The sequence below is a fragment of the Martes martes genome, assembly GCF_963455335.1.
Source record: "Martes martes genome assembly, chromosome: 1".
NCBI classification, from domain to species: domain Eukaryota; kingdom Metazoa; phylum Chordata; class Mammalia; order Carnivora; family Mustelidae; genus Martes; species Martes martes.
The window spans coordinates 195,932,854-195,956,640 of record NC_137888.1 but is presented as its reverse complement, the minus strand read 5'-3'; the positions used below and the strand labels follow the sequence as shown (position 1 = coordinate 195,956,640).

Here is a 23,787-nt window from a genome sequence, read left to right as displayed (position 1 = left end):
GCCAGCAACCACAGGAGAGTTCATTTCTTAGGAGAGTTTTATTCATTCATTGATCCAGTATTTACAGGGACCAGAGAAGTCAGGCTGTGCTCAGCACAGAGAGGTGGCTGCGACACTGGCCAGCCATCCCCTGCCCCAGTCACTATGTACAGATAAGGGGCCTGCTTCGATCACCTTCCAAGCCATCTGGCAGCGGCCATGGGGCTCTCTTTGGGGCCTGAGCTCCAGAGACAGTGCTGGGCCCATTGCCCCTTGGCATTAGGCCCTCTGGGAACACCGGGGCTCCACCTGGGTGCCTTAGTCCTGCTGTCCCCCACTGAGTGCCTTGCAGAGGCTGAAGAAGCTGGCGTGGCACGGAGAGCCGAGGGGTGTCAGCTTCCTGCGAGCAGCCCTGTCTCTGCTATCCCTAAGAGGAGGGAGACGTGGTAATACTGAGGAGCTGGGTAGGGGCTCCTCTGAACCCCAGGCTCCAGGGACAGAGTCCAGGAGCCCAAGGCTGGCCCATTGCCAGGGCTACAACACTGAAGGCAAAGAGCCCCAGAGCCTTGCTGCAGAGAACAGTCTTGACAAGCCAAGCCAGGAAGGGAGTTTACAGGCCAGTAAACAGCTTGAACACTTCTCTCTACTCAGACCACGGGACCCCAGCAGGCTGCTCATTCCCCCCCCTCCCCCACGAGGACACCCCACTCCCAAACCAGCCCAGAAGCCGGGTCCCTGAGTTTGGAGCTCTCCCGGGAGGAAGAACAGACCTGGCTTCCTCACGACAGGGACGACTGGTGGCTGGGGCTAGAGCCGCAGGGCCCAATGCCCACCCAGGCCCCCAGCTGGGACCCTGCAGTCATGACTCCAGCATGATGCGGGGACCTGGGCCCACCAGGATGACAACTGCTGGAAAGAACGCAGTCAGGAAGCTGGCTATGTCAACACAGTGGTGGCAAGGTGGGTTAGAGCCCAGAAAAATAGACGTCTCTGTAGGTAAAATATATACTCTGCTGCCGAGGCAAGAAGGCCAGGTCCTGCCACTCCACAGCCGGCTGTGGAGGAAGCTGCAGCACCTCCCTGTGCCCCAGCTCCAGCTCCAGCTGCTGTTTCCAGAGCACCACGGGGTGGCCCTGCCCCGCCAGGCCCGGGGGCATAACGCAGGAAGTCCAGCCTGGCACTCATGCCCAGGGGCCAGGCTCTCCAGCTGGAACTATTCAGTAATACTGGGAAGAGGGGGAGTGGGGCAGGGAAGGGGCCCCTGGGAGGGCCATGCGGCAAGAGCGGCTGCAGGGTGCGGGCCAGCAGTCCTCACTGGCGCTTGGCCTTGTAAGGGCGAGAGCGTTTCCGCCGGTCGGGCTTCCGCTGCTTGTGGAGCCGGCCAATGCTGACACCTTGGCGCCGCCGCACCGAGATGTTCTGCTCCACCAGGTTGGCCAGCATGCCTACAAAGGCCAAGGTGCTTGAACAGGTGGCCGGATGCCCGGCAGCCACCCACTCCATGCGCCTCAGGCCAGGAGCTGAGGCTCTCCCAGCCCTCCCTGCACCCCTGCCACCCCGAGTAGGTCTGCTCAAGCCCCAAAAGAGGCCTGAGGGACACGGCCCCCAGCAGGGCATGCCAGGTCAGCCGCAGCAGTAAGTCCCCTCACCTTCCTGGGCCAGCATGGAGATGAAGGTACAGATGAACTCATCATAGTTGTGGGTCCTTCTCTGGTCGTCAATCTGTGGGAGAGAAGGATGAGAGCACTGCAGCCCATCTTCCCGGAGCAGCCACCAGCTGACCTCGGGAGGTCACACGTCTGGGAAGATGGGCAGAGGACCAGCTGCTGGAGATGACCCACCTTGAACTTCTTCCTCTTCTCCACCTCTTCCTTGAGGCAGGCTTCATAGTTTGCAATCTCTGCCTCCACACACTTCAGCAGTGCCAGCAGCTCCTGCCAAAATCCCGCAATGTACCCCTGAGGGGGGCTGGCCAGCATCCAAGTCCCCTCCGCCCCACCCACCAGGAGGCAGGTGGAGGCGAGGAGCAGCCAGAGTCCAAAGCCTACCAAGGCCCCGGCGGCTCCTCAACCCAGACAGGCTTCCTGGTGCCCGGCTTCCGCCACCAGCCTTTACACCAGCACTCCTGAGGTCCCAGCACCTGGGCAGCAGTACCTCAGGCCCTTCCCTCTGGCAAGAATAGAAGAGAAAGCTGCAAAGGGACTCACCTTGGGTGAGTACTTCTCCCCACTCAAGGGCTCGCCAGGCCTGGCCAACCCAGGCTTCTCTCTGCTGTCTGCAGCTTCCGTGACCTCCTTCTCTTCAGGGCTGCTGGAGCCCTGGCTGCCTGGGCTCGGCCTGCTGCCGGGCGAGGAACCCTTTGCACACTCTGGCAAGAGAAGGCATAAGAGGACCCCTCAGAGAGCAGGACATCTGGTGGTCACTTGGCCACCCCCCTCCTCGGTCCACCAAGAGGCCAGTGAGCCAGTCGCAGGCGCACCTGTCAGTGCCAGGGGACTCAGCACCCCGTCCTCAGCAAGGTGCAGCAGGCCCGTGCTGATGACAGGACCCAGGTCGCGTACAGCGCGATTGTAGCGGATACAGTCAACACGCAGCAGACTGTCGTCCTCTCCAAAAAGCACCTTGGAGATGTGGGAGGTGACAGGGCTGGAGGGCCGCGTCGGGTTGGCTGAGCGAATGGGCGACCGCAGTGGTGAGTTGAAAGCACTGCCGATCTCAGAGGCTGTGTCCGTGCTCTCGTTGCTGGGAGTAGGTGAGGGCTGCGAGTGCGTGGGGACTGCCACGGCCGGGCTGGCCGCCCCACTGTTTGTCTTGATGGACAGAGGAATCGAGAGGTCTTGCTGGGACTCTTTGAGCTTCTCGGCCAAGACGTTGATGGTGTTGGGCTGCAGCACCGACAGCTGCCCGTCCCCAGAGCCACTCAGTGGCCCTGGCTTGCCTGGCCCCTTTCGCTTATACCTGGAGAGGCCCAAGGAGAGGTGAGCCACGGAAAGGGGCCCGGTGACCCTGCCCAGCAATGCCCAGAATAGCCCTGGACATGTCCCGGCCACCAGGGACGGACACTGCAACTCCTCACACTGGGTCCAGCAGCCTGACCTGGCCATGCTGAGCCTGGCACCCTAAGCTCCAAAAGCCACAGCCACGTGTTCTCAAAGGACACCTCTATTTCAGCTGCCTCACTCTGGCCTTCTGCCAATGCCAGGTCTTCTGACAGAGCTGCGCCCCGCCCCATCTCCTCCATCCCTGCTTCATCCAATCCTTCAAGGTCTAGCTGAAAGGCCTTCTAACAGGACAGGCCTTGTTATCTGGTTAAATGTCAACACTCCCTCAAGCCCTCTGAAGTCTTGGGGACCCAGGACCTGGAGTCAGCCCTGCATGCCAGCCTCCCATGGACCCTGAGGTCGGCAGGCACTCCATAGTATATGCTAAAGGGCAACCTCAGACATGGACTGGAACAGTCAAGGTAGGACCTGCAGCACTCGAGCCTCTAGCTTTCCAGAGCTGAGGCTGACCTGATGGCAGAGTTGGTGTTCTGCACGTCATCGTCCTCATCATCCTCATAGTCGTCCTCATCATCCGAGTACTGCTGGGGGGGGCGGACTGGAACTCGGCTGCGGCCCACGCCTGCTGCCAGGTCTTCCTCCTCCTGGGGCAGAGACCAAGGGCAGCCATAAGCAGGGACCAGTCAGCCCGGGCTGGACACAGCAGTCACAGCCGAAAGCCAACACGATGCTCCAGGTCAGAGTCCACCGAGCCCCAGGTGTTCTGAGCCCACCCTTGATTCCCAGGAAGGCTGCTGCCCACCCACACGACCTGCCTATGCCAGACGTCTAAGACAGACAGAGCACCCTGAAACATGTGCCTTTCTTTTGCCAGCAAAACCTAACTCCTCAAGTGGTGCCAGGCACATGCCCTAAACATCTTGTCCCACTGCTGTGTGAGTGGACTGAAAGTCAGAGTTCTCTCCCTCTCTAAGCCCCTGGCGGGGCGCGAGGGCTTCTGGGTAGCAGAGACTTGGCTACCGAGGCCTTGGTATGGGGTGAACACCAAGGAACCACCTAAGGAAACTGCTTGTTGCAGCCTCTCAAGAACACTGGAGGGGCTTGGCCAAGGGTGCTCCCAGCTCACCTGCATGGGGGACTTGGCATAGTTGTGATTGTCCAGAAAGGCTGGCAGCCGCTGAACAATGGGAGTGGGGTTGGGAGGAACCCCGTTGAGGCTGCTCCCGGGAGGCTTCACCACCAGCTTGGGTTTGCTGGGAGGGCTATGGGTTGGGGCTTGGGGGCACGAACCAGCCACCTCCTCCACACCATCTGAGAGGACAAGGAGCACAGGCAGGACCTTCAGGCAGATCCTCAAGAAAACAAGTCCCCCGCCCACCATCTCCCCAGATATAGCGCTGCTCCCTCCTCTCTTGCCAGAGAACAGGTACGCTAGCTAACAGGATGAGAGTCCGCAAGCTCTAGGTCATGGGCCCACAGCAAGACGAAGGATGAGATGGAAAAAGAGAGGGAGAGAGACAAAAAAAAAAAAAGCCTCTTAAGAAAACCAGAAAGGGAATATTTATTATAAAGAAGGTTCAGGAACTGTGGTAACGTTAGCCCTTCACAGGTACCTTTGTTTAGGTGATGACTGCTCTCCATGTTCCAAGAACAAAGGGCTGCAGACACCGGGCCTTAGGCTTCCCATAGGAGCCTTTGAACCTCTGCCCAAGTACATCCGACAAAAAGACTTGCTCTGCTTGGGCCTCTCAGCTCAAGCTATGATGGGGTGGCTCTGAGGCCAGGGGTACCTGTGTGAGTGCCCTCGGAGGCTGCTGCAGCCCTGCCTGCCTCCAGCGCCAGGGGGGACTTGCTGCTGGCTGGTTTGGACTCCTCAGGCAGTTGTGGCTCTTGAGACTTGTGGGTCTGAATCAGCTCTGGCTGTGTTACCCTAATCAGCTAAAAACAGAATCCAAGGCTCAGAGGAGTGAAAGCAGACCCCAGCCACTTGCTTGGACAGCAAAGGGCCTTGGTTCTACCTGCTCACTCACAAAGAAATACCACAGCTGAACTCAAACCTCCAAACCTCCTTCTAGAAGCTATTCCCCCTCCCCACCCCAGGTCCCAGCCTTCCCACAAGGAAAGCAAAGGAAAGGAATGGTCAGGTGAAGCTCAACAGATCCATAATAAAGAGTGATCTGGGAATCAGACACCATACCCCAGTGAGGGGAAGAGGGATGGCAGGAGGGGTCCCCACCTGCTGCAGGGCCTCCAGTACTGTCTGACGGTTCACCTTCAGCACATGCAGCCTGGCCTCATACTTGATCCTGCGGTCGGGTACCACCGCCATCAGGTTGAAGCGGATGTCATGGTAGGGTTCCCTGCAGTCACAGCCACAGCCGTGAGAACAGCTCTCGCCCCAGCACCACCATCAGGTTGAGATAAACAATGTGGCAGGGCTCCCTGAAGTCACAGCTATAGCCAGAGGTGCAGGCCCCACCCCAGCAGGTGGGCAGCAGCTAGCTATGAGCTAGCTGGGCAGGCAGCTGAGCTGGGGCCTGCCTACGACCTGCATGAGGGCCTATCAGCAAGTGAGCCAGCATGTCTGGGCCACCCAGGGCTCCACCAAGGCGTGCCCCTCCCCAGTCTGTCCCAAAGCAGGCCATAAGCAGCCTGGGTGAGAAACACGGCAAGTAGTTAGAAGCCCAAGATCTAAACTGGACCTGGCCAGATTCCTCATGTGGCTTGCAGGAGTCATCTGACCTCACTGCTTTCCCTTCTCTGTCTCTCTCCCAATGGAGGCACAGCTCCAGAGGGAAGGGCAAGCACAGAGCCCTTACCCTGCAGTGGCGAGGCCGATTCGCTCCATGATGACCCGTCGGGCCTTGTCGGTCCACTCCTCATCCTCCCCCCAGGGCCCTAGGGAAGACCAACATGAGGAGTCAGCAGGGGGGATGCCCTGAATTTGGACAGGCCAGGAATGGAAAGGAAGATGGAGAGTAGTTGAGTCAGGGAGTCTGGGATGGTCAGGTAGTGCAGGGTGCCATCCAGCCAGAGACAGATGCCCTCAACACCATTCATCCCCCTGCCACTGGGTCCCAAGCACCTGGGGACCCTGAACCCTAGCTCCCTAGAAGGTAAGCAGAAAAACCCAGTGGGTCCCTACCATGATCAATGGGGTAGACCTTCAGCCCATCCAGCTCGAAAAGCCGACCTGTGATAGGCACATAGCTGACGAAGTGGAACGCCTCCATCGTCCGCACAGCACTAAGGCCATTCTGCTTCTCGGGGAGGTGGCGTGGCTCAGGCCTAGGGAAGGACATGCTCAGGGCCCAGAATGGGACAACCCTTCCTCCCCCTGTCACTCCCACCACCTCCCATAGCTCCCACACACCTGGCATGGCTATTATGTGCCTTGGCCAACTCTGGGGCATTGCCAATCGCATATCCTTTGCTCTAGAGAGAAGGAAATAACACATCAAAACAACTTCTCAGGTGGGCCTCTGGGTAGGAAGCAAAGCTCTGGAAAACAGGCCTGGAGACATTCCAGAAACCTGTAGCAGCATAAATTGATTTTACTGAAAGGTTAGTGGGGACAGAAAAGAACTCCAGAGCCCCAGAAGGATGGGGTTCGCCTTGCACGATAATGAGTGGACACTGAAAAACAATGTGGCCAATACAGACTGACAAAGAAATTCATAACATAGTGTCACTTAAGGAATGTTCCTTTCCTCCTTAGGTCTTTCCTGACAATTGAACCTAAAATCTGAGGGTCAAACATAAGGTAAATCATTTGAAAGAAAATAGCCTCACAGTATCAAATGGCATATGATAATGTGGGCTTGGGAGTCAGATCTGAGCAGCAAGCTGTGAGCCAGGATTGAGGTGCTGCTGCGGCCTACCTCAGGGCTGAAGCCTTTGGTGAAGTCCTTCATGCGACTCAGGGTGGGCCCCAGGTCCACGTTGCTGCAGTTCAGGAGCACGCTCAGCAGGGCATGAGTGGCACAAGAGTTGGGGATCAACTGTGAAACCCAAAAACAGTCACTCATACACAGCATGCCTCACCTAAGCCAAACTCCTATAGAATGAGGACCCAGAGAGGGACAGTCCTATCTGGACAAGGAAAATCATCAGCTTCCCTCCCCTCCACCCAATATTTGTTCATTCAACTAAATGCCCACCAAATGTCTGGGGACATACAGAGTGGACTCAGCACTAGCCTGCTCTAAAGATACTCCCTTTTGTAATGATCTCAGAGCTCAGTTCCTTTTGCCAGGGGACTTCTCTAACCGCCACTCATGGTATCTGCCTATCTCTTCCTCCTGCCTTCCCCCACTTCCACTTCCCAGCAAAGACAATGGCAGCATCCCACCCTCCAGATGGAACACAGAGCCCAGCAGACCTGATGGGCAAAGAACATGTTGTTCACAATATCATCATCAATCACAGACGTATCATCCACCAAGGTAGACACCTTGCGACGGGATCGGCGTTCTTCGATCCATTTGAACAGGAAGATGAATCCATACACTGGGCTGGGGAAAGTAAGGGGCAAAGCTAGACCAGCCAAGTGGGGAAAGGCAATCAGCATCCCTTTTCTTTCCCTGCCTATTCCCATGCACTGTGTTATCACTCGGGTGCCCTCCCCGTGATCCCACCTCTACCCTGGCTTCTTTCCAACAATGCCTAAACTGGCTCTGAGCCTTCGCATCCAGAAGCCTGCTGCAGGAACAGTCAAGCATCAGCTTCTGGGATAAGAAATGAAAAGCTGGACCCACGGCCCAGGACAAGGTAGGAACAGAAGGCAAGGCAAGAAAAAAAACTCTGATCAAGGAATTTAAACACTAATTCTCACTGTGAACCCCAAGGCTTGGGCCCCAGTGCAGTGAAAAAAGCAAATGAACACCTTAACAGTCCGTGCTTTCCTGAAAGATAAAAACAGATCTCTCGGTTCATGCACTGTAGTCTCTGTAGAGGGGCACTCCACACCTCTAGTCTGCAGGACGACCAAGACAAGGCTCTGAGGTTGGTCACCCTGGAGGGGCCTTGTCAGATGCCACACACCAACCAATCAATACAAGAGCTTTGTGAAGGGATTAAAGCCACCGGCACCCGGGTACACAAAAGCAGAAATTAATAAATTACAGCAGACACTGTGTGACCTGGGTCAAGAGAAGGGGCTGCCTTTCTGCAACAAGACCAGAAAAAGCAACTGAACTATACTCCAAAGGATGGTTAGGTTTGTATACGGGGAAGGGGACGGCTACATAAAGGAAGTGTGAAGGAAGACTGGGAGAAAAAAATATCAGCTTGATCAGGAGGGCACCCAAAGATGAGGGGTGCTTCCGTGTATGAGATTTTATAACTTGGGATTTTTACACTACCTCCCTTGAGGGGCACTCCTCCCCTGGCCCTTCTCTTGCCCTCGGGGTGTAAGGAAAGGCCCTGGCACCAAGCCACTCACCCCTGACATTTGCTCTGAAGGTCATAGATCTCCTCCACCTGCACCCCTTTGACACCTGCGATCAGGGAAAGAAAGAAGTCGGGAAGGGCAGCCCCAGGCTGTGCAGCGAGGGTACAGGAATGGACCCCCACAGCCCGGGTCCAGCGGGGAGGAGAGGCTCTTACCGAAGTCTTCCACCAGGAGGGTGAAGAGGCCTGGGTCGGGCGACAAGAGGAGCAGGTAGTGGTCAGACGGACGCGTTTCGGGCCCAACCGGCCTCCCCAGCCCCCGGCCCGCCCAGCACCCTCCTCACCAGGGTCGCTCTCCAGCTCCAACCAGCCCTTATTCATCTTCCCGCGGGGCGGCCCCTCAGCGCCATGTCCAGGCACTCCCGACCCACCGCCGCCCGCGCCGGCAGCCCCCGCCGCCCCGGGGCCCCTAGCCCCACACACAGACAACGGGCACAGTTGACGTCACCCGTCCGCGCCCGCGACACTACGTCACCGCAGCGCGACGTTCCCCGCCCCGCCTCTGGGCTTGTCTTCCGCGGGATCGATTCTCGAGGCCCGGGCGCTCGCGCGAGAAGGCGGGGCGAGGGGAAGGGGCGGAGCGAGGGCAGTGCTGGGCGCCTGTCGCCAGAGAGGAAAAGGCAGGGCGGGGCGGGGGCGGGAAGAGGTGAGGGGGCGGGACGGGGGCGGGACGGGGGCGGGGACCGGCCCCGCTGTGAGAGAGGAAGGGGTGGGGCGGCCGCGCGGCTGTTAGCGCGCGACCGTTAGCGGTCCTCCCCTACCAACGGTCCGCGACGCGGTGGTCCCCGCGGCTGCAGTCTCCCTGGGTCGCAGTCCGCGTGACCCGGCCCCGGTTTGCGCGCTCGCCCCCTTCGCCGGCGCAGTCACCGCGCGGGGCGGCCGCCCGTGAAGTAGCTACCACGGCTTGTGACAACGAATAAAGCTCCGGACTGCAGCGCCCTCGGCGACAGCTGGGCGGGCTGCCCCGGCCGGGAGCGGCGGCCTGTGAGCTACCGTGAGGAGCAAGCGGCGGAGACGACCTCCGGCCCGGCCCCGCACCAGCCGCCCTGCAGGCGCGACATGAGCCTGGTCTGGCATCCGCGGGATGCTCCTTGAGCCCCTTCTTCGGCTGTTACCTCCGGGGGACGGTTGTGGCCACACCGACACATTTTCCAAATAAGTCACTGTTTATTCTTGCGGCGGCGGGGCCGAACACGCTAATTTATTTTTAATTTTTTCAACAAGCCTTTACCCAGCACTCATCCAGTGAAACAGCTTGGTAACCGTTCCAAGGGAGCATCCGCTCCGTTAGGGAATCTCGGACTGAGCTGCTCGTGGAAGCCGGCATTTGCAACGTCCCTCCTCAAATGCTCTGAAGATTTTTGCGTCTTCCCGTAACTACCAGTGTGCACAGAATCCCGCTCAAGGAACGTCTTGGTCCAGCGATGCAAAGAACTGACGTTTCAAGGTTTTATTTCTATTGCTAGATGGCCGGGACTTCCCCCCAACGACTCGGAGCCGCTCAGTAGTCCCGAAAGCGGGTCCCCTAGTGCGTGCCCTCCTCTCTCCTCTTCCAGCCTGGCCAACTGCTTGTGTTGAATAAGAAGCCATCAGGTGCTGTGACTTCTGCAAATGCAACTCATGGGTCGGAAGAGGAGATGGAGCAATCACAAAGAGAGGAAGGGTGGTCTAACCAGTCTTAGTTTTCTGAACAGCTAGTTAGTTGCCTTAGCAGTTGCATCGAAGGAGAACAGTTGACAGCCCCTGCAGATGTTCACACTTCCCAGCTGTTCTCTGAGGACATGGGTGCTGGAGTGTCTGTCCCTGGAGTGACCTGATTCACTTGGCTCTCCTTCGAAGAAATGCTGTCCTTCCCCTCTCCCTTGACTAGACACAGCCCTCCCTTCATGGGAGTGGATTGTATATCTTTTTCAATCGTCTCTTCCCTTTCGGGGACTTCCCCCATTAACCAATGAAAACTAAATTTGCGGTGGGCTGACACTGGTGGAGGAGGGGTGTCAGGGTGTCCTCTCCACTTTGGGACATTGTGCTCTTGGCTCAGATCTAGACAAAGGTTGGGAGCTGACCAAACCTCAATGGCCGGCGGAGCCTGGTGACAAGAGAGAGGAGCTAAGGGGTGATTTGTCAGTGTTCCCTCTTTCTTCCACTAGAGGGAGTTCTTGCTTCAGGCAGCCAAAATCCAAGGGGCTCCTTTTCCTAGGAAAGAGCTACCTTCTCCAAGCCTTTACTGGGTAGAATTAAGGCCCCTATACTTGGAGGCAAAGTGAGCGCCTTTATCCTGAGTGCCACCTCGTGCATTTAGTAGGCATGAAGAAAACAAAGACCCATTTAGTCAGGTCAGACAGTGGTTCCAATTCTTACTCTGCTGAGTAATAGCAGTTAACTCTGATCTTGGACAAGTGCCTCCTGTGCCCTCTCTGTGCCTCAGTCTCCTCATCTTGAAAATGGGGATAGCAGTGGTACCTACTGCACAGAGTTTTTGTGAGTTAACACAGGTGAAATGCCTAGAACAGTTTTGACACAATTTCATGTTTATTGGCTACTACTAGCGTTGATACTGGGTGGTTCCCTTTTATTCTGTCACATGGGTTGGTAGGTGAAGTACACTGTTACTTTGACCCTGTGGAACCAAATGTAGAATTAAATTGCTGACCAAGCCCTGTTTATATTTATAGCTGGAAGAGCCTGTATTGTCCTCATAATAATATAGAAGAATTCAAGTTAGGAGAGAGAGGCAGCAGCGAATGAAGACTATAAAAGGAAAGAAGAAGGAACGTCAAAGATTGAGGTAGAGTAGGTGATGTAAGGAAGTTTGGGAGAAATTGTCCAAAGACCTATGGTATATCGTGCATTTTTTGTCCCCTTTGTGTGGTCTTGGGGGGCTGGGTTTGGGTAGCATGGAAGCATACACCAGTGGTCCCCTGGAAGCCCCGGTGACCTGTGCCCCCAGAGCTGTCCCTAAAAGCAAAGTGCTGGATCTGGAGCCCTAGGGGCTAGATTCATATCTGGGCTCCAACACTTGCTGACACTAGGTGATCTGGGACAGGTTACATCATTTCTTTTTAAGCCTCAGTTTCCTCACCTGTGTTTAGTAATAGCATCCACTTTTTAGAGCCTTCTGTAGATTCATTGAGCTAGTCCATGTGAAGAGCCAAGAATAGTGCTTCACAATAGGAAATTCATACTCAATTTTAATATTTCTTTATGCTTTGTGAACATGGCGCCACTAGAGATTTCAGAGCAGGTGACAGAAGAAACAATAAAAGAGCAAGAGGAGGTTTGCTGTTGCATTCATTCAGTCTACACAGGCAGCACAGCCAATGGGAACAGAAAGATAATTACAATATCACGTAATTCAAATGGCTTAGTGGCTATATTTTGTGTTCTCAAAAAATACGCAATAAGAAAAGAAACTGATTTTTTAGCCTTTTATTATTTTGGTCCTTCATCAGACCCATGGAGGCGTTTTTGAGGGAAATGTTACAAGGGGTGTTGACAGGATCCTCAAAGACCGCCTTGTACTTCTTCCTTTTCTTGTATAGAAAATCTGCCAAGACAAGGAGGGTGACCCAAAGGAAGCCATCTTCAGGGCCTGGTAAGAAAAAACTGGAGGTTCTGTTCAGCCGCTGCATTCCGACCTCAGCAAAGGCCAGCTATGTAGGGCAGCAAACTTGCTTCTCTGAATGTCCGTCCTACTTATTTCCCAGATTCTCTAAGATCCTGAAGAACTCAGGGTCCTTGATTCTTAAATGGCTAATCTAAAGTTTAAGAAGCAAGTTATTTAAAGCCACTTGAGAGAAAAGTATATAAAATGAGCAGTTGCTGCCAACTCCCTCAAATGTGGCCAAAATTATATAAAAGCCTAACTGATACCATGCAACACTTCTTTCCAACCTCTATCCTTGTCAAAATGTCCTCTTCCCAATATATGACTCTTCCCTGTACTCCCAAAATGAATTCTTAACATTCTTTCCTCCAGTTTGCCGGCTATGCCTTCGAGAACCTGGGGATCCTGAAAAACTGGGGGAATTTCTTCAGAAAGACAATCTCAGCGTGCACTATTTTTGTCTTGTGAGTATAAGGTCCCCTTTGCTTCGAAGGTTTCATGACTTTTGCTGTACAGTCTGTTCTCTGTTTTTCATCCAGCCTCAAATCCATAGTCTTTTCTCAGCAGCCCTTTTTCTTTCTAAAATCTAGTCTTTAAAATGCTATAAAATCCCGACAGTATAAAGTATGTACAATAAAAAGTCACTTCCCAAAACAGCGTTCCCAACCTTTCCTCCTCTCCCTAGAAGCACATGCTATCAACTGTCCTTTGAGCTGGTTTTTCCCCACTATGCTTTCTTATTTTTTATTAGCTATAATTTGCCTGCTATAGAATGCACCAATTTTATGTGTACAGTTTGATGAGTTTTGATAAACTCCTATGTCATGGGGATATAATGTATATCCTCGTATAAACACCACCCCAAAGTATTTCCATCACCGCAGAAAGTTCCCTCCTGTACCCCTCCACCTAATCCCCTCAGAGATCATCACTGTTCTCATCTATAGGTTACTTTTGCCTCTTCTCATATTTCATACCAATGGAATCATACACCAATTGTGTTCTTGTGTCCGGCTTCTTTTACTCAATGCAATGTTTTGGAGAGTCACCCATGTTGTTGCATATATTGGTAGCTTGTGCCTTTTTGTTGCCTCGTGGTATTCTGTTGTATGAATATTTTGTAACTGGCTTCTTTACCCATCTGTTGACAGACATTTGAATTGTTTCTATTTGGGGACTATAATGAATAAAGTTGCTATGAATATTCATGTTCAAGTCTTTTTGTGAACACATATTTTCACTTCCCTTGGGCAAACGCCTAAGAGTGGATTTATTGGTTGTGTGCTAACTGTATGTTTAACTGTATGTGAAGTTGCCAAATCACTTTCCAAAATGGTTGTACTGGTTTACACTTGCACTAGCAATTTGTGAGAGTTCCAATTGCACAATATTCTTGCCAGAATTTGATATGGTCAATCTTTTTAATTTTAGCCATTCTATTAGGTGTGTATTGGCATCTCATTGTAGTTTTAATTTGCATTTCTCTGTTGACTTAAGATGTTGAGCTTCTTTTTGTGTGCTTACTGGCCCATTCACATATGTTCTTTAGTGAAGTGTCTGTACAAATATTTTTCCATTGTAAAAGTAGGGTTATTTTGTCTTCTCACTTTATGAGTTTTTTATATATTCTGGATGCAAATCCTTTTTCAGATATGCATATTGTCACTGTTTTCTCCAAGTCCATGGTATGCCTCATTTTCTTTTTTTTAATTTAATTTTATTTTTTCAGTGTTCCAGGATTCATTGCTCCATGCAATACGTGCCCTCCTTAATACCCACCACCAGCCCTCCCAACCCCTCACCTCCCTCCCCTCCAAAACCCTCAGTTTGTTGCTCAGAGTCCACAGTCTCTTGTGGTTCGTCTTCCCCTCCGATTTCCCCCAACTCACTTCTCTCCTTCACCCAATGTCCTCTGAGTTATTCCTTATGCCCTCAAGTAAGTGAGACCATATGATAATTGACTCTCTCTGCTTGACTTATTTCACTCAGCATAATCTCCTCCAGTCCCATCCATGTTGATGCAAAAGTTGGGTATTCATCCTTTGTGATGGAGGCATAATATTCCATTGTATATATGGACCATATCTTCTTTATCCATTCGTCCGTTGAAGAGCATCTCAGCTCTTTCCACAGTTTGGCAACTGTGGCCTTTGCTGCTATAAACATTGGGGTACAGATGGACCTTCTTCTCACTGCATCTATATCTTTGGAGTAAATACCCAGTAGATGCCTCATTTTCTTAATGGTGTCTTTCAAAGAACAAATGTTTTTAGTTTTGATCAAGTTCAGTTTATCAATTTTTTTTCTTTTATCATTAGTGCTTTTTTGTGTGTGTCCCAAGATATCCTTGCCTACCCATTGAATTACCTTGTTGCCTTTGTTGAAATCAATTGACCATATTTCTGTGGATCTGGATGATTTATTTTATGTCATTGATCAGTGCGCCATCCTTACAACAATCCTGCACTGTCTTGATTATCGGGGCTTTATAGTGTCTTGAAATTAAGTACTATATTGTTCTACAATCTTTTTAAAGATGGTTTTGGCTATCAGGTCCTTTTCCATATAAATCTTACATTTAGCTTGTCATTTTTTCTCTAAAAGAAATGCCTGTTGGGATTGATATTGGGATTGCATTGAATTTATAGATCAATTTGGGAAGAACTGACATCTTGAATCTTCAATCCACAGACATGATATATTTCCCCGTTTATTTGGGTCTTTTAAAATATGTCTCAGCAATGTTTTATTTATTTATTTTTTACTTATTTTTATTCAGCAGTGTTTTTTAGTGAAGAAGTCTTGCACATCTTTTATTAAATGAATGCATAAATATTTTTGGATTTTTTTAAAAGATTTTATTTATTTATTTGATAGACAGAGATCACCAGTAGGCAGAGAGGCAGGCAGAGAGAGAGGAGAAAGCAGGCTCTCCACGGAGCAGAGAGCCGGATGCGGGGCTTGATCCCAGGACCCTGAGACGATGACCTGAGCCAAAGGCAGAGGCTTTAACCCACTGAGCCACCCAGGCGCCCCTATTTTTGGATTTTTATGCTATTATAATGGTATTTTAAATTTTCAGCTTCAAGTTTAGATGTTGGTATATATAAATGCAGTTTACTTTGTATGTTGATTTTTTTTTATCCTGCAATTTTGTTAAGTTCACTTATTAGTTCAGTAGTTGTTTTTATTTTTAAATATTTTTGGTAAAATGCCTTAGGATTTCCTGTGTACACAATCATATAGTGTGAATAAAGAAAGACAGTTCTACTTCTTCATATCCAATCTTCCAATTCTCTTAATTCTTCTTCTTGCCTTATTATACTAGGTAGGACTTTCAATCAGGTGTTTAATAGGAGTTACAGGAGTAAATATCCTTGTGTTACTCCCAGCATGGGAGGATAGCATCCAGTTTTCCAACATAAAAATATGATGTTAGCTGTCAGCTTTTCATCAGATTAAAGAAGGTTCCTTATATTTCTGGTTTGCTGAGGATATCAAGAATGTATATTGAGTTTTGTCAAATGCTTTTTCTGCATTTATTGAGATGATCATTTTTCTCCCTTATTTTGTTTGTGGGGTTTGTTACATCAATTGAATTTTTAATGTTAAACTAACCTTGCATTTCTGGTATAAACCCTGCTTGATGATGATGTATTATCCTTTTTATATGGTGCTGGATTCGGTTTGCTAATATTTTGTTTCATTTTTACACCAGTACTCATGAGAAAGATTGGTCTGTGATTTTCTTTCTTGTAAGTCCTGTCTGGTTTGGGTGTCAGGTCTTGGTTAATCTCAGTGCCTTTACAAGCATACACATCTTCAACATAAAAATAAACATACTATACACAGTGTTTTGTATTTTGCTTGTTTTTTTACCTCTTAATACTTAGGAAGATCTTTCCTCATAGAATGTATTAATCTAGTTTTTTTCCTTTTTAATATCTAATTGGTATTCCATGGTATAGGAGTGCCAAAAAGTATTAAAACAAACCGCTTTTAAAGGATATTTAGATTATTTCTAATCTTTCACTGTCGGTTTTTCTGTTTATAGAAATAATACATACTCATTGTAGAAAACGTAAGTAATACTTAGAAATATAAATAAAATGGAAATCACTCATATAGTCCTAAAGCCCTGAGATAATTAGTGTTAAATAGATATGTTTTAAGCCTAATTGGGAACATATAGCTAAAATCCAAGTGTCTTCAAGCCATCTAACCTTGGACCGTCACCTTTTCTATAATGTCAAAAAGGGGCACCTGGGTGGCTCAGTTGTTGGGCCTCTGACTTCAGCTCAGATCATGATCCCAGGGTCCTGGATCAAGCCTCACATCGGGCTCTCTGCTCTGCAGGGAGCCTGCTTCCTCCTCTCTCTCTCTGCCTGCCTCTCTGTCTACTTGTGATCTCTGTCAAATAAATAAAATCTTTTAAAAAATTGTTATAATGTCAAAATAAAATAACCTGGGCTCCCATTACACATTACATGTAATTACTTTAGGAAGTCCAGCACCCTTCCCATATTTTTGGAAGATTCTTGGGATGGGGCTGGGGTGCTCACGTTCTTCCAGTGTACATACATATATGTAACAGTTTATGGGTACATTAACAGTTTACTGTCCTTTTCCTTGATTTCCCATTCTAGAATCCGCTTTGGGGGCTTTTCAGAAACAAAAGGCCCTTAAAATTGTATTTTTAAAAAAGATTTTATTTATTTATTTGACAGAGATCACCAGTAGGCAGAGAGGCAGGCAGAGAGAGAGCGGGAGCAGGCTCCCTGCTGAGCAGAGAATCCGATGTGGGGCTCGATCCCAGGACCCTGGGATCATGACCTGAGCTGAAAGCAGAGGCTTTAAACCACTGAGCCATCCAGGCGCCCCTAAAATTGTATTTTTAAAGGAAAGTTCAATTCTTCCCCTTCCCCAATAGGGCAGAATGACTATCATTGGGAGATTTTATTTTATGTAGAAGGAGGGAAAGAGAGAGAGAGAGAAAGAGAGAACGTGAGCACAGGGGGCAGGGGCAAAGGGATGGGGGAGAGAGTCATAAGTAGACTCTGTGCTGAGCCTGGGGCCCGATGTGGGTTGGACCCCATCTCAAAACACTCAGATCAAGGCATGAGCCAAAACCAAGAGTTAGACGCTTAACCAACTGTGCCACCCAGGTGCCCCCATAGTCAGATTTTAAAGTCCTGTTTCCCTTCCTGTAGAGAACACACTCTAAGAAGAGTATTTTTCTGTGCTAAGGGGCAGTACAGTGGGCGGGGTGAGTGTGTGGGTTCTGTGGGCCTGGATATGAATGCCAACTCTGTTGCCTCCTTGCTCTGTGACCCCAGCCGTGTCCCTTACCATTCTATACCTCAGTGGGCCCCTCTTTTTAATGAGGGTCTTTTAAATGAGGATCACAATAGCATCTGTATCACGGGGTTGTCGTGAATAGAAAATGAGTCAATATATAGGGAGTTTTTTCCCCAAAGGGCTCAGCACCCAAAAGCAAGCCTCAGTTAATGAGAGACAGCATAATGCAGAGGTATGTAAGAGCCCAGGTTCTGGAGTCATGTGACCTTGAGCAGGTCACAGAACATCTCCTATAAAACGGGGGTGATGATAGTACCTACCTCCTGAGGTTGTTACAAGGATTAAATGAGTCAATATTTGAAAAGCACTTAGAGCACAGTTAATGCTGTATAATAAGCCTTTGCTAAGTAAATTACCCTGTAAATGCGTATATATCCCACCAAGCTCTAGACTCTAGCTCTTCTCCTCCTCACCGCACTGCACTGTTTCACTGATCATCAATGTTGACAGCCTGGTTCTCCTGCTCCCCCAGATCCTATCTAGCAAGCTGCCTCAGAGGGGCCAGTCCAACAGAGGTTTCCATGGATTCCTGCCTGAAGACATCAAAAAGGAGGCAGCCCGGGCTTCTAGGAAGGTTAGAATCTCCCAGTATGGGGCCTCGGGGTAGGTCTCTTCTCATACCTCTCTGATGGCCCCTGTTTCTGTTCTTCTCCCTAGCGGCTAGTTCAGAAGTCAAAGGACTCTCGGTTTCCCAACAGGCCCTTCTCTTAGGCTGCATTCTTCTCTGGGGTGGAGGATTCTAAGTGAGGAGGGAGCAACATCCTGGGGAAAAAATTATTTAGTGATGCTTGAAGCTCAGCTTCGGGGTGCCCACAGAGCTTTCAGGTCAACTGAGGAAAGGAAATGGCTATGGCTTGCTAGAATTTCCTTTCCATACAGTGATGTGCCACAGAACGTCTGTTTGTCTTTCTTGGGGTCCTGAGCACTGCCTGGGATCTAATTTGCAGATCTGCTTTGTGTGCAAGAAAAAGGGAGCTGCCATCAACTGCCAGAAGGATCAATGCGTCAGAAACTTCCACCTTCCTTGTGGCCAAGAAAGGGGTTGCCTTTCACAATTTTTTGGAGAGTACAAGTGAGTGATGAAGGGGGAAAGTTGGACTGCCCTTTTGCAAGTTGCTCTTAATTAGCCACTAATGAAATCAGAGTCTGGTTCTCATAGGCCCATTTTTGATTCACTGTGAATCTGTCCTCCCATTCAATAATGAGAAACAGTGTCTTGGCAATTTCACAGGGGTTACTTCTTGCTTCCCATCCCCTTCTTAAATTACGAACAGCTGCTGTTCTTAGACAGCTGCTGAGAGCTAAGTGGGGCTTTTAGGAACAGGAGGCTGTGGAGATAGTCCCAAGAGTTTTGCTCAGTGAGGGAACAGCTGTGAGAAGGCATGTGGCTGTTCTTCCCCCTTCTCCTCCTCCTCCCCATGAGCATGGAGGTTCACTGGGCATCGGCCTGGGTGGTTGGCCTTCCTAGGCCGGGAAGCTGGATGACTACATCAGTGACAAACCAGAAATCAAGTCTGTTTACTCTGCCTCAGATCATTTTGTGGAAAACACCGCCCAACACAGGACATCCAACGGGGGAAGGCAGGGGAGGAAAGCTGTGTCTTGTGTTGTGAAGACTTATCCCAAGCAAGTGTCGAAAACATCCAGAGTCCATGTTGTAGTCAAACTATCTACCATCGCAAGTGCATACAGGTGGGGACTGCCCTGGGGACCTTCCACATTTTCTCTAGTTCGGAGCACCCTAGGAATGTTCAGGCAGTCTTGGCTTCTGTGTTCCACCCTGGAGGCCTATATGCAGGACTGGTTCCAGGCAGTCAGAGGAAAGGCAGCCCAGTCTCTGGTCACCCGTGACCTGTAAGACCTCATCCAAAATCCTCAGGAGGGCTAGAGCAAACGAGCTTGAATGAGTCAAGCAGCCTCCAAATCAGCCTTGCTTCCTGGGACGGAAGGAAAGCGACCCTTGAATGGGTCAGCACTGCAGGCCCTACAACTAGAGATGACAGCTAAGGCACTCCTGGGAGCTCTCTGGAATTGAGCTTGGTCTCTGGTCTAAGGCCTGGATTCGCACCCCTCCCACTAGCCCACCTGTAGCCCTTTTATGGAAACCTCCAATCAAGCTCTCTTAGCAACATCCTTTTTGTGAGATGAGGGTTGGGGTGGAGAGAAGGTGATCAAAGATGCTGTTTTATAAACACAATGCTCTTCCATGTTTCTCTTACAGAAATATGCCCACACATCAGCAAAACATTTCTTCAAATGTCCACAGTGTAACAATCGAGAAGAGTTTCCTCAAGAAATGCTAAGAATGGGAATTCATATTCCAGACAGGTAGTGGAAACTCTAGGGCAGGAATTGAGCCAGGGAGTGGGTTGCCTAGATTTCTAGGGAGGAGGTGAGTGCGAGGTAGTTTGGAGAATGAGGGAGCAGCCCAGGCACTGGCATATGGTAAAGAGAGAAAGAATGGAGGGAGGGCTTATCAGTTATCAAAAGAAGGAGGTGGGGGGAAATGTGGGAATGGGATAGACATGTTCCTGAAAAGGGGGCTTGGGGATCAGAATTCCCTGGGGGTTGGTTCTTGAATTTCAGCATGGAACTAAGGAACCCCCATGTTCCACTCATCCTGCTTCAGCCCTCTCCTACTGCCAGACCACTCAGCCCATCTTATTAAAAGTATTCAGGCAGGTGTGCCTGGGTGGCTCAGTCAGTTAGGCGGCTGCCTTTGGCTCAGGTCATGATCTCAGGGCCCTGGGACCGAGCCCTGCATCGAACCCTGCATCGGGCTCCCTGCTCAGCGGGGAGCCTGCTTCTCCCTCTCCCTCTGCCAGCTGCTCCTCCTTGTGCACTCTCTCTCTCTCTCTCAGTCAAATAAATTAATAAAATCTTAAAAAAAAAAAAAAGTATTCAAGCAGCCTGTTGGGATCTTTTGCTGTGCTAACTTGAGTTCTTTCTAGTTACTTCCAGGTAGGCAAAGGTTTCACCCCCAATTATGCGCCCTTTAATCATTGTTTGTTTTCCCACCGCAGAGATGCTGCCTGGGAACTCGAGCCCGGGGCTTTCTCGGAGTTGTATCAGCGCTATCAACACTGTGATGCCCCCATCTGTCTGTATGAAAAAGGCAGAGACAGCTTTGAGGAAGAAGGGTAGGGAAAGGCTCCTGGCTAGAAAGATCTCTCACTGGTGCTGTGCTAGCGTTAGACCTTGGAGTTATCAGTCATCAGGAACAAGAATCTCGCTCTTGTCTGGAGACCTCAGGGTGAACTCAAGTACCATACTTGACCAGCCCAGGACTCACTCATGCACAAGTGGACAGGTTCCTGCAGGGTCCGCTCCTCCTCGCACCCAGTGGAGCAGCCCTCAGGTCCAATTTCTTTCCAAATCCACCTTTTGAGTATCTGTGCCTGAGTGCAGGGTCCAGGGATTGGCACTCGGCCATGATGGGTCATGGGTAAAACGTACAGTGAAAATGGCCTGGGAAGCCTTCAGCGAAGGCCTGGCCTCTAGCAAACATTCTGAGAGCGGTAGTGAGTGTAATATGGGTCCCCACACCCTTCCTTGGCTCTTCCTGCAGGAGGTGGCGTCTCATTCTGTGTGCTACGTGTGGATCCCACGGAACCCACAGGGACTGCTCCTCTCTGAGAGCCAACAGTAAGAAGTGGGAGTGTGAGGAGTGTGCACCTTCTGCTGAAGCCACAGGTGGGACTGGAGGGATGGTCTGGTCGAAGAACTTGGGGTGATACCTGGGAAAGGAGGAGGGTATGTCACCGGATGGGGACTTGGAATTGTGCGTTTGGTTTGGGAAGGGAAGTAGCTAGGGAGAGGCTCAAGGACCTGAGCCTGGAGAGACAGAAGGCTGAGTCTTCCTCTCCGCCTTTCTTTCACCACAGACTATACACCTGAAAACCCAGGTGGCATCCCTTGTTGCAGCAGCACCTTCCACCCCGGGGGGCATTTCTACAGAGACAACAGCCTGGAAGAGAATCCAAGCCCTTCTTGGACTGATTGGCCAGGTCCTTCCTTATTAGAAAAGCCAGAGTCCTCTAGTGGCAGGAGGGGCCACCCCTGCCGGTCTAAGGGTGTCAAAATCACTAAGAGCTGCAAAAAATCCAAGTAACAGCTTCTGAGTAGTCGCTGCCAAGCACATTTGGGTATGAAGCTGTGCTCCTCCACCGGGTTTGAGGCAGGGAGCCCTTTGGGACTGTGAGACAAGGAAAGAGGGCCAGCAGTGAGAGCATGAACCAAGAGAAGTCCCCGGGGAGTGTGAGGACAGAGGAGGGCCCAGATGCCAACCTCGGAACATGTTAGCAGTTAGGAGAGCGCCTCTGCTCTTCCTGCCCGATTCCCAGAGAGCCTTCTCTTCTCCCACCCTAATCTGCTCCTCATATGCCTCTTCTTACTTCTCCCACGTTTGTTATTATGCAAATAAAGGTTTTCTCTCCATTGGTGTCTCCTTATAAATTCATTCTGGAATTTATCAAGCAGCCTGAGGAATCCGGAGGGTAGAGTTAGGAAATAGAAAATGCACCCTTCTGATCTATAAAATTCAGTGAATAAATGTAGAATTTTCAACTTCGAACAGAGACATGTTGCTTTGGAGGGAAGCAGTTTGCTGGGAAATTAACTTTACAGGTGGGGACAGAGATCTCATCATTGCACAAATAAACACAGGCGAGCAGCAAAGGAGGCCACACTGGACTGAGAACAGGCCACCATTGCAGGGCTTAGGGCCCTGGACTCAAACAGGGCAGGGACTGTCTTGCTCACATTGGGTGGAAGGACCCGGTTCACTGTAGGCGGTGTGGTCTGCAGTGTACCTCCACTCAAAACCTCGCTGCCTGGTGGCTTGGGCAATTCTGTCTCGGGTCAGGGAACCATGCCAGGCCAGTTGCGTTAGGCAAGGCAGCTGGGATGGGAATTTGGCAGAAGGTCTTGGGAGAAATTGAATGGAACCTATCTTACATTTGTTTTTAATGATTCTGTGGGTTTTAGATTAGTGGGGGGAAACTAAGGATCATTTGCCAGATACTCAGTGCTTAGGGTCTCACTGAGTCATTGTCACCAGTGGTGCAGGAGCAGGTTCTCGGTTCAAATGTTGATGACCCCGGGAGACTTCCATCCTTGGTGTTTACAGGGATCCTTTTCAGATTGGACCAGATCCGCTTAGAATCACATGGGGTGTGGGGTGGGGTGTTTGTGTCTTTTGTGATTTTCAAAGTATGTAGGCAAAGTAATACAGCATTTTAAAAGTCAAGAAGTACTTAAATGATTATAATGAAAAAGAGCCTCTTGACTTACCCTTCCCTACCCTCAATCCCACTCCTTAAAGGCAACTCCTGTCCATTATTTTAGCCATTTCTTGATTCATTAGTCTTAGATGTTATTGACTTCCTATTATGTCATGTGAGATCTCCTTTAACACTTTCCCACTTCCATTCTCTCCCATCTTTTTATAATTGCATCACAGTTTTTGTTGAATTAACCTTCAGGGATTACATGAGTAACCTTCGGTTTACTCGCTATGAACATGTAAAGGCTGTATGCCTCTGAGCCAAGGGGTACACTAGGATTATTCTTCTTCTCCTGTAATTTGGTTTTTTCCTGAAATACCTCTCTTTTGTATTTGCTCAATTTGTTAGGTACCTATGGCTAATTCTTCCCAAATGTTCCACATGACAGTTGCTTCAAAATATAATCTTCCTCAGAGGCCAAACATCAGATCGCTGTTAGCTGCACTTCTTTTCTGAAAGACCAGCCTCCTAGAGCTTACTCCCGAGCTGGCTGCTTACTGGGCCTCCTGCGCAGCTAACACCTAGGGCTGCCAGCGACTGTGCCTTTTTTCTTCCTTTTCTCTCCCATGATTCTGATGACTCCGTGCTGTGCTTCCTAACCTGGGTTTCCAGGGACAACTTGTCAGAGCTCTGCAAGTAACAAAGTTTTTAAATTGTGGATTTTCATTTAAAAAACAAATGATATTTTACCTATCCTAAAGACTCAACTCTTGTAGTGATAATTCACAACTGCAAGACACTTCCAAGATTAAGACTTCAGTTTCTAGAACTCCCATAACTTGGGTCACCAGGCCTGTTTTCAGACATCTGGGGTAGTATCTTTACCTTTAAAAATAATCCACTTGGAGGGGCACCCGGGTGGCTCAGTCAGTTAAGCATCTGCCTTCAGCTCAGGTCATGGTCTCAGGGTCCTGGGATAGAGCCCCCATCTGGTCCGCTGCTCAGTGGGGAGTCTGCTTCTCCCCTCTCCCCCTGCCCCTCCCCCTGCTCATGTTCACTCGCTTTCAAATGAATAAAATCTTTAAAAAAAAAAAAAAAGGACCCACTTGGATACTACTGAAGTGTGAGAGACACCATCTTAACTGAAAGTAGTGGTCCTCTAGTA

The 23,787-nt window shown here is 50.1% G+C and overlaps 2 protein-coding genes across 5 annotated transcripts; one reads left to right on the top strand and one right to left on the bottom strand.

The window, feature by feature from the left end:
• Nucleotides 1-21: 21 nt before the first annotated feature.
• BAP1 (BRCA1 associated deubiquitinase 1) lies at nt 22-8,892 on the bottom strand. Of its 3 annotated transcripts, none has more exons than XM_080817084.1 (17): nt 8,717-8,892; nt 8,589-8,618; nt 8,425-8,479; nt 7,363-7,495; nt 6,863-6,982; nt 6,355-6,416; nt 6,127-6,269; nt 5,801-5,879; nt 5,218-5,341; nt 4,772-4,919; nt 4,108-4,292; nt 3,492-3,625; nt 2,459-2,937; nt 2,187-2,347; nt 1,821-1,913; nt 1,629-1,701; nt 22-1,424 (listed from the first exon to the last, which is right to left on the bottom strand). In XM_080817084.1, exons 1-17 carry the CDS (start codon nt 8,751-8,753, stop codon nt 1,291-1,293), a joined length of 2,190 nt encoding a protein of 729 aa, XP_080673210.1. In that variant the 5' UTR covers nt 8,754-8,892; the 3' UTR covers nt 22-1,290. The 3 variants fall into 3 exon arrangements, with proteins under 3 accessions (XP_080673210.1, XP_080673211.1, XP_080673212.1); XM_080817085.1 differs by having other exon boundaries at nt 5,254-5,341; nt 8,717-8,842; XM_080817086.1 differs by having other exon boundaries at nt 6,175-6,269; nt 8,717-8,842.
• Nucleotides 8,893-11,130: 2,238 nt separating this feature from the next.
• On the top strand, nt 11,131-21,833 carry PHF7 (PHD finger protein 7). Of its 2 annotated transcripts, XM_080813244.1 has the most exons (10): nt 11,131-11,220; nt 11,975-12,027; nt 12,412-12,503; nt 17,870-17,971; nt 18,345-18,469; nt 18,930-19,089; nt 19,619-19,725; nt 20,421-20,537; nt 20,966-21,090; nt 21,282-21,833. In XM_080813244.1, exons 1-10 carry the CDS (start codon nt 11,177-11,179, stop codon nt 21,506-21,508), a joined length of 1,152 nt encoding a protein of 383 aa, XP_080669370.1. In that variant the 5' UTR covers nt 11,131-11,176; the 3' UTR covers nt 21,509-21,833. The 2 variants fall into 2 exon arrangements, with proteins under 2 accessions (XP_080669370.1, XP_080669371.1); XM_080813245.1 differs by lacking the exon at nt 20,421-20,537.
• Nucleotides 21,834-23,787: the final 1,954 nt, after the last annotated feature.

Bases quoted from the DNA above. Each gene is read 5' to 3' on its own strand.
- BAP1 (XM_080817084.1), bottom strand. From the start codon at position 8,753: ATGAATAAGGGCTGGTTGGAGCTGGAGAGCGACCCTG. The intron at 6,417-6,862 runs GTAGGCCGCAGC...CCTTCTCTCTAG, and splicing joins CCAAAGGCTTCAGCCCTGAG to AGCAAAGGATATGCGATTGG. The intron at 5,342-5,800 runs GTAAGGGCTCTG...CTGTGACTGCAG, and splicing joins ATCGGCCTCGCCACTGCAGG to GGAACCCTACCATGACATCC.
- PHF7 (XM_080813244.1), top strand. From the start codon at position 11,177: ATGAAGACTATAAAAGGAAAGAAGAAGGAACGTCAAAGATTGAG. The intron at 18,470-18,929 runs GTGAGTGATGAA...ACTCTGCCTCAG, and splicing joins CAATTTTTTGGAGAGTACAA to ATCATTTTGTGGAAAACACC. The intron at 19,090-19,618 runs GTGGGGACTGCC...TTTCTCTTACAG, and splicing joins ACCATCGCAAGTGCATACAG to AAATATGCCCACACATCAGC.